Source organism: Ylistrum balloti, unplaced genomic scaffold (genome assembly GCF_031769215.1).
Source record: "Ylistrum balloti isolate Yb309-2 unplaced genomic scaffold, AGI_CSIRO_Ybal_v1 Utg369624, whole genome shotgun sequence".
In the NCBI taxonomy this organism is placed as follows: Eukaryota; Metazoa; Mollusca; class Bivalvia; order Pectinida; family Pectinidae; genus Ylistrum; species Ylistrum balloti.
In genome coordinates this window covers 532,398-544,185 of record NW_026781893.1, presented here as the reverse complement: position 1 = coordinate 544,185, position 11,788 = coordinate 532,398, and the positions used below count along the sequence as shown (strand labels likewise).

General features: G+C 34.2%; 1 protein-coding gene across 1 annotated transcript; it reads left to right on the top strand.

The window, feature by feature from the left end:
* The first annotated feature begins 2,103 nt into the window (after positions 1-2,103).
* LOC132550882 (UDP-galactose translocator-like) lies at positions 2,104-10,962 on the top strand. The gene is made up of 3 exons (XM_060214983.1): positions 2,104-2,206; positions 7,868-8,205; positions 10,284-10,962. The coding sequence occupies exons 1-3, from the start codon at positions 2,104-2,106 to the stop codon at positions 10,932-10,934; spliced, it is 1,092 nt and encodes a 363-aa protein (XP_060070966.1). The 3' UTR covers positions 10,935-10,962.
* Positions 10,963-11,788: the final 826 nt, after the last annotated feature.

The following is an 11,788-nucleotide window of genomic DNA, read 5'->3' as shown; positions in this document are numbered from 1 at the left end:
AAGTTCTCGTGATTAGTAGTGTGGAAGATAGGGCTCGGATAATCGTCAAAATGTAGATCAGAATGACCTACTTTTAACAAGCAACTCGCCGTCTCATCAAAGTGAACCAATATCCCAAATATGAAGTTCCGGACATTTTTTTATATAGGCTATGTAGGTCAGAGTAATCTACTTTTGAGACAGAAAGCACCAGAGGAAACCTCGCCAATCTGTATGAGGTACCCCACAATTAAACGCCTCATATACAAAAAGCAGTCTTTTCCCGTCACGTGCGGGGAACCAAATGTAAAGCATTTTCATTGTGTTAAGGTATTCCCACCCTAATGGACCACTTCCGGTTATAATCCCGGCGAATGCCGATGTTTTATAGATCAAAGAGTTGACGTTCATGTCCTTAATTTCAGCGCGGAAAAGGCCAAAAATATGCCTTCCTTACATCCTTTAATATCACAAGGCATTTTTAAATATGCTACTGCTGAAAATATTGCAAACTCTGGCTTAAACTTCCAACATCTGAAAAAAAATATTCCAAAGGTATGGTGAAGATGGTCTGAGAGCAATATTTGTGCAAAAGAACTGTGATGGACAGCCGCGGATCTCTTCTGCAAAGCGTGTTCTGGATTCTGTAATTCCAAAGCTTATTGAACTGTTTGAAAAGTAGGAAAAAATGAACTTTTTATATAGCTATAATGGTAACACTTTTTTGTGTAAAAAGGACTTGATTTCTTATTCGTTTTTGTTACATAATAAATTATGTGGTCATAATCCGGGTCAAGGTCAGAGGTCAAGGTAAAAAAATATCAGAAATAGATAATTTTTATTACTATTCTACTTGTAGCCTTCAAAGAGTTTAGTATTTATAGTCTGTTTGGCTATGATGCCTATTGTGGTAAAAGTTGCTAAAAGTTATTTGAAAGTTTTCAGAAGGTGTGCCAGCAAGTATTTAAACAGATTTTTCATTTGAAAACTCTCTTGTCACACTCAGTTTACCTTACAAAGTGTCTTTGTCACTTTTCTAAGAGTGACAACGAGGGTACCGGGATAACACTTTTTCGCATATCGTACATTGTATATGAATGTGATATGAATATCAGCTATTTTATTATTCATTGCTGTTATTATGGTATGTAAAACATGTTTTTGTTTGAAATTAAGTTTTTTTATTGGGCATACACTAATATTTTCACCGTATCCAACCAGCATGCTATGTGACACCATTGAAGTACTTAAATTTTTGTTAGATGAAAAAAACTTGTGGATAAGTATTGTCAGTAATGGAGTATACATTGTGATCTTTATGAATAAGGTGAAATTTTTTACTTTTGGTTTTGTCCCTATTAAAAGGCTTTAAGGGCTGAATACCTTAATCTTTCAAAACGTGATGTACAAGGGTATCTTCTTGCTCATCTCGAATACACAAGGGTTCTCTTCCGATAGTGTATAAAGAGTGGTAGATTATTGCGCCCTCTGGAACTTATAGGAGGGTGTCACTATAGGCTGCACCTGTAGTTACCTTTGACAATTTTGATAATAAATAAATAATTTTGAATGAAGTTTTTGTGCGCAATATGTTTGCAGGCCTGCAAAGCTCTCTCGTGAAAAAGACTTAAAAAGATATTTTTCTTTTTAAGTTCTGTTGTTTGTATTTCATTTTTCTGGTGCATCTACTGTATTACGCCATTAAAACAACGAAGATTCTTGGCTCGGCGAAATGTTCATTCTTTGTCGTTAATTCATTAAATTGTAAAACCCTACCAAAATGCATTGTATTTGTGTTGTATTATGATACCGTATCGTTTAATTTTACGTTTTTAGCTAATGACGACAATGTACGTTCTTAATTCTAAAGAATATAAGCACATCATAGGGCCGTGATCGATCCGGAAAATATTACCGTTGTACGGTTTCAAATTGATATACACTGTTTTGTTCCGGTGTGACACGCCAACAGGTGACAGGTGTGAAGTTTTTAGTGTGGATGTGGACATCATCTTAGCGGATTTATTATATATTCTAATGCTCTGACTATTGACTATTTGTTGAGTACAGCTGTGACACCCGATCTATTTATTCTGCTATGTAATTAACGCCTTCAACCGCAACATGGCTCAAAGCAAAGAGGAAACGGAAGTAATGATACAATACAACAACGGTGAAAGTCAAACCCGAAACACCACCAACGCAATGGCGACCCCAAAACCATCAGGTAAGACTAATGGTATTACCGTGTCATGTTATCCTTTCAAACTTCATTAACTGTGCGTTTATTTCGCAATTGATTTAATATATGACGGAGACACTGACAGTTGTTCAACAAGACTCGATTCCAAACGTCCACGATCAATGGCCGGCTAGTCGTTATACATGTAAGAATAATCAGTGATACTTGTTGATAGCGTTGTCAAGTTGGCAGCCACGTAGTACAAAACCGTTTCTCTGTGAAAGTTTTTCACTGTAGCTGCACTCTCTGGTTGTTTACAAAGTGGCAAATGCCTTGATGTGCGTCTTCCTGTTGTACAACTTGATATCATATCGTGTGTTGATGTATATTTTTAGATTGTTTACGTATACACAGTTTAAGTTCATAATGTATTTGGAAATATGATAAGTTCATCATTTTATCGCGGACGCGGAACATATATTTTAGTCAATAAAGTGGCCCATGAAGTGTACTGTGTTGGTCTTCAACCCTTGAAAGCTATACCAGTAGTATGTAATGACACATTTTCATTCTGGTAAAGTAGGACACCGGCTGATACATTTGGTATAAGTTTCAAAAATAGCATATATTACATACCTACTATGCACTGTTGTTATTTGAAACAATGTTTTACACAACAAATTTAAGAAACCACAATCAACAAATTTACATAAATCAATGAAAACTATAATTGACATGGTATGTAGCCAACAAATTGTCATACAATTCTTTATGACAACTTTCAAATTTGTTTAAACAGTGACTGAAAAAGATTCAGTATTTTCTTTTTCATCTTACACATAAAACTCTTCATCTTTACTATAAAAAGGTGAAAGATGAGGTTTCCAGCAAATCTAATTTCCCATAGATGTTGGTCTAAAGATTTTTTCACCCTTTGAGACCACTCACTGATACATTGCTTTGTGACATCATTTAGCCCAAATAAAACAGTTATGCTCATGCCTAATTAACTAACTATGTAACTAAATTACTAAACTATGAACATGAATTGTCACAAAACAGATAAAAAAATAATAAGTTATTTAAACGAAATAGGAAAACTGAAATCATAAATTTAATATCAAAATACTTAATCAGTAAGTATACCTCCAATATTTCTCATTTTGTGAGAAAAATGTAAATTTTTTGCAAACAAATAACATTTTGAATGCCTTCCATATTCAGTCCATTTAAAATTATTTAGCATATAGATAACTTTATCTCTTACACTAACCCTGCCCAAAGAGCAAACTTCACCATTTGTGCAAAGTGTTAATTTTAGGCTTTGATGTGTATCACTGGAAAGATAGTGGATTCCACACTATGTATGAGGAGTTTCAATCAAAACTCAACCATATTGCCCAAGCATGCAATACACCAACTTATTTTTTTGAAATGTACGCTGATGAAAGAGAAATGTTGATTTCCCAGCTCAAAGGACATCATCATTGATCTTTTGGAGATATTACATATGCTATCAAAGCAGTAGTCTTCTTTTACTCTGCATTTCTCTTCTCTGGATGATGCAGATTGTAAAGCCTGTACTAGTACAAAGAACATAGTTTCTAAAAACTCTTTCTTATTGTTCATTCTCTATTGGCACTGGTATTTACACTCCAACCCACAAGGGTACACTATTTTGACAATAAATATGCTTCCTTATTTAAAACCTGGGCAGACTCAACATGATGACCTACAATAATCTAACCTTGATATATCTATAACTAAATGCAGATTCATTGATGTCATTGAGGCACTCATTAGAATAGTAATAGCCACGTTCAATGGAATCTGAGGACCTATATATGTTAGAACACAAGAGTGAGACACAAAGAATAGAGCACTGCCTGCCAAAATGAAAGTGTGCCTTAGTTCACAACAACTTAGCTCAACATATGAAAAATGAACCAGATCTTACCAGAAGGGCCAAGTCACTATTTGTCAAACTAGATGCTACTGCAAATAATTGTGACTTTTTTAAAGTAAGGCATGGAATACCTTTGGACAATATCTGTGGCACATACTAACTATCATTGGCAGCTGGCTATATAAGTGAGCATCTCATGAGACATGGTACGATGTCAGATCCACTTGAGGCGTAAGAGCAGTGTAAAGTTCAGTGTTTGGATCCAGCATGAAAGCTCCGATGACATTTATCCCATCAAAGATTATTATTGCCACTGTCCTACATGACAGAGAACCATGGGGATATATGCCCACGTTGCCAGTATCCAGTACTGTTTAGGATACCACATGCATTCGGAAACCAGTAAATCTTTGCATCCAATGTCAAAAAGTTTTTAAAGACAAACCTCAAATAATGTAGATTTTGCTACCAGCTGTCATCTTCAAGGCATTTAGTATGAACTTGGACCATTAGAAATACATTTCTATACGATGTAGACCAATACTGACATGGCCAATCAGATTCTAGGGTGAAGAAGCCAGATAAGGCAGTTTAATGTGTAAACCAACTTAGATCAATCATTTAGCATTCTTGTTAGAATATTGATTCAGCAGTTGTAAGAACATTTAATTTTTGTTGTTATCAGGGAACATGATGACCATTTTGAAAGTTTAGATTTCACTTTAGAGTGTTATTAGTGTAGGTGACAGTCCCATTGTACAAATTAAACCAAGTGTAAGTATTTCATTTCAGTTCACTTTACAATACTTCAATCCAAAACAGATTTTCTCCTTTGCCTGTTTTGCCTTTAAAAATACATGCACATAGCAGTATTTTGAATTAATTTTGATTACTTTGCACAAAACTCCTAATTATTTTTTTTTTTTTTGGCAATTTATTTTGTACTGTTTGAAGATGTCTTTTAGCACCTGATTTTGAATGGACTCCAATAGAACTTGTATTTTGACCTCCAGAAACTTTTGCTTAATGTAAGATAGGAACATGTTCTTTTGCAAAATCCATCACATTTGTATGTCTTATTCCCATTGTATTCAAAACTTTAACTTCTCGTTTGTATATATGATATTTAACCTGTTATAGTCAGCATGTTCATGTTTAGTTTCCTTACATCAACTTCTCCAAAAAAGCACATTAATAGACAGCTAAGAATTTTGAGTCAAGTGAATATTTCCAAAGGTTTTAGAAACCTCTCTGTCCATTTAATGCCTTGTATCTTCTTCCATATCCTTTTATAATCATCACGTAACAAAACACTTCAATGCCTACTTAAAGCCTAGTTGACATGATGCAGCATTTCAATTAATATCCTTAAACAGGTTTTAACTTGATTGTCTCACCTGATAAATTACAGTTTATTAAAATGTTAAATTAATTTTTAGCCCACCATCTATTCAAATAGATGGTGGGTTATTCAAATCGCCCTGCGTCCGTGGTCCGTCGTCCGTCCGTCCGTAAACAATTCTTGTTACCGCTATTTCTGGAAAAGTACTGGATGGATCTTTCTCAAATTTCATATGCAGGTTCCCCTTGGTCCCTAGTTGTGCATTGTACCTTTTTTGAACTGATTCGCATTCAAGATGGACGCCAGGTGGCCATCTTGGATTTTGGAAGTAAAAGTTTGTTACCGCTATTTCTGGAAAAGTACTGGATGGATCTTTCTCAAATTTCATATGCAGGTTCCCCTGGGTCCCTAGTTGTGCATTGTACCTTTTTTGAACTGATTCGAATTCAAGATGGCCGACAGGTGGCCATCTTGGATTTTGGAAGTAAAAGTTTGTTACCACTATTTCTGAGAAAGTACTAAATGGATCTTTCTCAAATTTCATATGCAGTTTCCCCTTGGTCCCTAGTTGTGCATTGTACCTTTTTTGGACTGATTCGAATTCAAGATGACCGACAGGCAACCATGTTGGATTTTGGAAGTAAAAGTTTGTTACTGCTATTTCTTGGAAAGTACTGGATGGATCTTTCTCAAATTTCATATGCAGTTTCCCCTTAGTCCCTAGTTGTGCATTGTACCTTTTTTGGACTGATTCGAATTCAAGATGGCCGACAGGTGGCCATCTTGGATTTTGGATGTAAAAGTTTGTTACCGCTATTTCTTGGAAAGTACTGGATGGATCTTTCTCAAATTTCATATGCAGGTTCCCCTTGGTCCCTAGTTGTGCATTGTACCTTTTTTGGACTGATTCGAATTCAAGATGGCCGACAGGCAGCCATCTTGGATTTTGGAAGTAAAAGTTTGTTACTGCTATTTTTTGGAAAGTACTGGATGGATCTTTCTCAAATTTCATATGTAGTTTCCCCTTGGTCCCTAGTTGTGCGTTGTACCTTTTTTGGACTGATTCGAATTCAAGATGGCAGACAGGTGGTCATCTTGGATTTTGAATGTAAAAGTTTGTTACTGCTATTTCTTGGAAAGTACTGGATGGATCTTTCTCAAATTTCATATGCAGGTTCCCTTTGGTTCCAAGTTGTGCATTTTACCTTTTTGGACTGATCTGAAATCAAGATGGCTGACAGGCAGCCATCTTGGATTTTGAGAGTAAAATCTTTTTACTGCTATATCTGAGGAAGTCTAGGATGGATCCTTCTGATGTTTCATAGATATTGGTTTCCCTTGGTCCCTAGTTGTGCATTGTACCTTTTTTGGACTGATTTGAAATCAAGGTGGCCCACAGGCAGCCATCTTGGATGTCAACAGTAATACAGCACAAGCATATTGTCCATTATCCACCTGTAACTGACTGCTATCTAATAATACTTTGGGATCTTTTTCAAATGATATTTGCTAATAGGTGCTTAATAAAAATATCTTGTGCCATCATTGAGTACATTCAATGAAGACCAGTTCATGAACATTTACAACACCTGTAACAAACAAAAAAAAATCTTCAAGAACTGAAAACAGATCCTCAAATGGTGGGCGCCAAGATCCCTCTGGGATCTCTTGTTGTTTTATATGAGATGTCATGAAAGGAGTTTTTATCTTTTTGAACCTTGGCGATTTAAACTTTGAGATGAGTTTCATAATAGCCATGTAAATTTCTGTCAGAGTATAAATCCATTGTATGTTACAGGTATTTGTGACATACAATATGTGTGAGAATTTCCATTAAGTATGTCATTTTTCAGGTTTTTAGGTCATCTGACCGAAGGGTCTGATGACCTATTGCGATCACCTTTTGTCTGGCGTCATCCAGTGTCCGTCGTAAATATTTTCAGCTTCTTCTCAATTCTACATGCCTCATTGAGCTGAAACTTACCTGAAATGATTGTGACACGATCCTGACCAAAGTTTGGTAATTTCGGGTTGGTCCGAAATCCAACATGGCTGCAATCTTCAAACCACATTTTCCACTTCTCTTAAGTTCAAAATTTGAAATTTTGTATTTTATGTCGGATGACCGTTAAGGCCCATAGGTCTTTTTTTTTTTAACTTTGAAATATGATTATGCCCATAATTCACAAGAATGACATCTTATGATTTTTTTCCAACCAAGAAAATGAATATCAAGTATTATATATCTTGATTTCAAAATATACAAGAGGAATGCAACTCTCTTATTTTCACAATTTATAGATTTAGATGAACCACATAAAAACCACAAGTGGTATTCATCCAATGTAAATGAATGTAAACACAACCTTAGACATTAAGAATATTGCTGCTCCCAAGGTATCATATTCTCCTTGTTATCACAGTTAGCAATATTTTGAAAATTGTTTTGTTATTACAGATTCCAATGCTGTTTTAAAGTCTGTGAGCTTGGTGTTACTGACCCTCCAAAATGCTGCCCTTATACTGGTTATGCGCTATGTACGTATTAGAAATGGAGACATGTTCATGGCCACCACAGCTGTCATCATCTCCGAAGCTCTCAAGTGCCTTACATGCTTGGTCATCATATTTTGTGAAGAAAAATTCATCGTAAGGAATTGGATAAAACATCTGTATGACAATATATTCAGTCAACCCATGGACTGTGTGAATGTGTCAGTGCCCTCACTGATCTATGTTCTACAGAATAACCTCTTATATGTGGCCGTTTCAAACCTAGATGCTGCAACATTCCAGGTATACTAAATTATATCTCTGTGAATACACTTTGATGATAGCAATTTCTTAAAGAGAATCTCAGTGTCTTGTAATGTGAAAACTTCCGCAAAGTTTTGAGCAATAATTTTTGATGGGTTTGTAAGAAAATTCCGCTTAGGTCACAGTCCAGATGTGGGGTTGATATTTTGTTTTGCAAGGTTTTTAATGAGATGTCAAAACCTTTATTTATTATGTATTATGACACATGTAAATTTGATCAAGGATTTTTTTCCTATATGTCCAAAGTACCATTTTCAAAATTTTGATGAGCCCAGTTATAAAGAGAGTGTGTTCACAAAATTTGAGTGGGTCCCACAAGAAAAGCATGAATCCAGGATTCAAATATTTGAGTCACAAATATCACTGTTAAAACTTGTCATATTATTGACCAAAGCCTCTCAGATTAAAAAAAAATAAATGGTATGTGATATAGATGAGTTTTTTCATGTGTTAATGTAAAGCCTTATCGTCATCAAATCTTGTTGAATTTTACAAGTGTTTAACTCATGATAAAAGACAACAATCATTTATTTGAAACTTGACATCAGACACGAATGATATAAGCTCTTATAATCATATCGCCAAATCTTAAGTGGTTAAAATTTCATTTCCTGAATCTAAATGGAAATTGGAAATATCTTGACATGCAAAAAATCTGACTTTATATGTACAGTGAGTGATAGCAGTTTTTGCTCATGTACATAAATACAATATAGGCCATGGGTGTTTTTTATTGACTGATTTATTGGTATTTAAGTTGAATGATATAAAACAAGTTCACATGAATAACATAGAGAAGTGTAGATGATATAATATTAAAGATACAATATATTCCAGATCATTTCAAGTTATTCGTCTAAATTTATATCACAGACAAACTATTTGTATCATTACATACATATAATATAAGGTGTTAAAAGCACTGCTGTTAGTGTACTCGTGAGTATATTTGTTCTTGACTCCTTCAAAAGGAGCAAATCTTTTACTATTATGTGTTTAACAACTGTTTTGAGCCTCCATGTTTCAAACAAAATATAATTTTCAGAATGTTTAGTATGCTCATGGTAGTAGAATATTACTCAAGCTTTGCACCTTAAATAATGTAATAGCCGTAAATAAAAAATGATGTAATGGTTTAATTTAAAGTCAAAATCAGATAACCTGTGTTTGCATTTAGTGCTTTGTAAAGCATGAACATTCCTATCAGTATGACCTATATAGATGCATAGACACAATATGATAGCTGGATCAAAATTAATGATTATGTATGGAGGTGTTTATGCAGGCAATTTGAACCATCTCAAGATTATAGTGTAAGCCCTCAGCTTTAAAAAGCATATTGATATGTACATGTTCCTCACTGAATATGTTTTACATACACGTCTACTGGACGCTGGGATCCTTATATGTTTGAGTAGTACAAATGTTATATAATTACAAAGCAGAGAATGCAGTAGACAGAATGAATATATAAAAATGGAAAAACCAGAAAATATGGGTACTATGATATATCTATATTTTTTATAGATAGGTATCAAGCACAAGTAAAAATTTGTCTAACGGTACCTGCATCAGTAATGTGTTTTGATGACCAAATATAAGTAAATAAACACACAGCATCATATACAGTTATGAATGTACAAAGATACGAAGATCTCAGATTTAAATAACCTGTTGTAGTTGTACATTGTACTTTGTGTGTTCACAATACAATATTAGGAAAATAATGTTGAATGATGGTGAATGTTCAGAAAATAACAAGTTGTCTTCAGTGATATTCTGGTGATAACCATCAATCATCACAAACCATGAAAATAAACTGCACTGAATAAGAGTTGAAATAAAAGAAATAATGTATGTTTATAGTTATGAGGTGTTCACAAGGAAGTTTTTACCATTTTATCTTAGACTTAAACCTTGAAAGAAAGTATCCATGATAATTTCATGTTAAACAGTATGTATGTACATTATGTGTACCATACAAACATGTTGTTTATATGTTGTATATTATAATTACAGTATAAAAAATGTTTATTATGATATTTATCTATGAACAGGTTACCTATCAGCTGAAAATCTTAACAACAGCGCTGTTCTCAGTGGTGATGCTGAAGAAACATCTTAGCAAGTTACAATGGGTGTCGCTAGTAGTGCTGTTTATTGGTGTAGCAATAGTACAGACACAACCTGATAACACAGCCAAGTCTACGGGAACCACAGGATCTACAGCAGTGGAACAGAATCCAACCCTCGGTCTCATCGCCGTCATCATCTCCTGTTTAATGTCAGGCTTTGCAGGTGTTTATTTTGAGAAGATCCTCAAGGGCACAAAACAATCAGTATGGGTACGGAATGTTCAGCTTGGGTCACTTGGCGTTGTCATTGGACTGATAGCAATGTACTTAAAAGATGGAGAGAAGGTGGCTGAAAAGGGTTTCTTTTTTGGGTATGACTATGTTGTTTTCATCGTCATCTTCATTCAAGCTTTTGGAGGTCTACTTGTAGCTGTTGTTGTTAAATATGCTGATAATATTCTGAAAGGATTTGCCACATCGGCTGCTATCATCATGTCCTGCCTTTTGTCAATGTATTTCTTTGATTTCCATGTCTCTACCCCGTTTGCTTTGGGAGCATCTTTGGTAATGATATCCATTTACATGTACAGTAAATTTGTACCTGCTCCTTCCACTAAAGTTACCAGTGCGTAGGCTAATTAGGGTGTCTATTTTTGTTGATTTTTGGAGCGTCTTTGTTATTGTGTATCTGTGTACAGTAATTGTACTTTACATGACACTTATTGTTGGAGGAGTGACAATTTATCAAAATAACACTAGTTACAAAAGTTACTAATGTGTATTTTTGTGAGATTTTTGTGTTCATTTACCAAGATAATTATGCTTGAATTTAAATCCTCATTACAGGCATCCCTTGCATTGACAAATAATTATCGTACTGGCAGTCATGAGTTTGAAATGAAATTGCATTAACAGTTTATGGAATTTTTACTGTCAAGGGAATGGTTTTCTTTTTACTAGGTATAGTTCTTATTATGATAACTTGTTACCATAAATGTTAAAGGACACCTAAAATTTGTTTTACGTTGATCAGCCTCCTGATTGAGATGAAACAACTTTTCAAAAAATTTTAAAAGTCACAGGTAATATCTGTGAAAGACAGTTAATTCTATGAGTCAAAAGGAAATGTAGATAATTTAGACACAAGGTATTTTTTATTTAGATATAAATGTGTAGTTGTAGTAGACTTAACAGAGGGAGATAGATTTTACTTATTCAAAAATATGGATATATATTGTTTTATATATTATATAAAGGTTTATTGTGTACTTTCGTTTGTTTTCTATGTAGGTAGATACATGTTCATGTAACAAAAAAAATAGAAGATGTATAGAAAAGATCTGTTTGCTCAAACAAAATTTAAACTATTATTTTTATCATTTAATTGATTAAACTGATTTAATTATCTGTAGATGTAAAATGAATTTTCGGTGCCATGGTGATGGTTAATATTGACCAATCAAAAATATAAAAAAAAAAAAACCCCA

Bases quoted from the DNA above. Each gene is read 5' to 3' on its own strand.
- LOC132550882 (XM_060214983.1), top strand. From the start codon at position 2,104: ATGGCTCAAAGCAAAGAGGAAACGGAAGTAATGATACAATACAACAAC. The intron at 2,207-7,867 runs GTAAGACTAATG...TTGTTATTACAG, and splicing joins GGCGACCCCAAAACCATCAG to ATTCCAATGCTGTTTTAAAG. The intron at 8,206-10,283 runs GTATACTAAATT...ATCTATGAACAG, and splicing joins TAGATGCTGCAACATTCCAG to GTTACCTATCAGCTGAAAAT.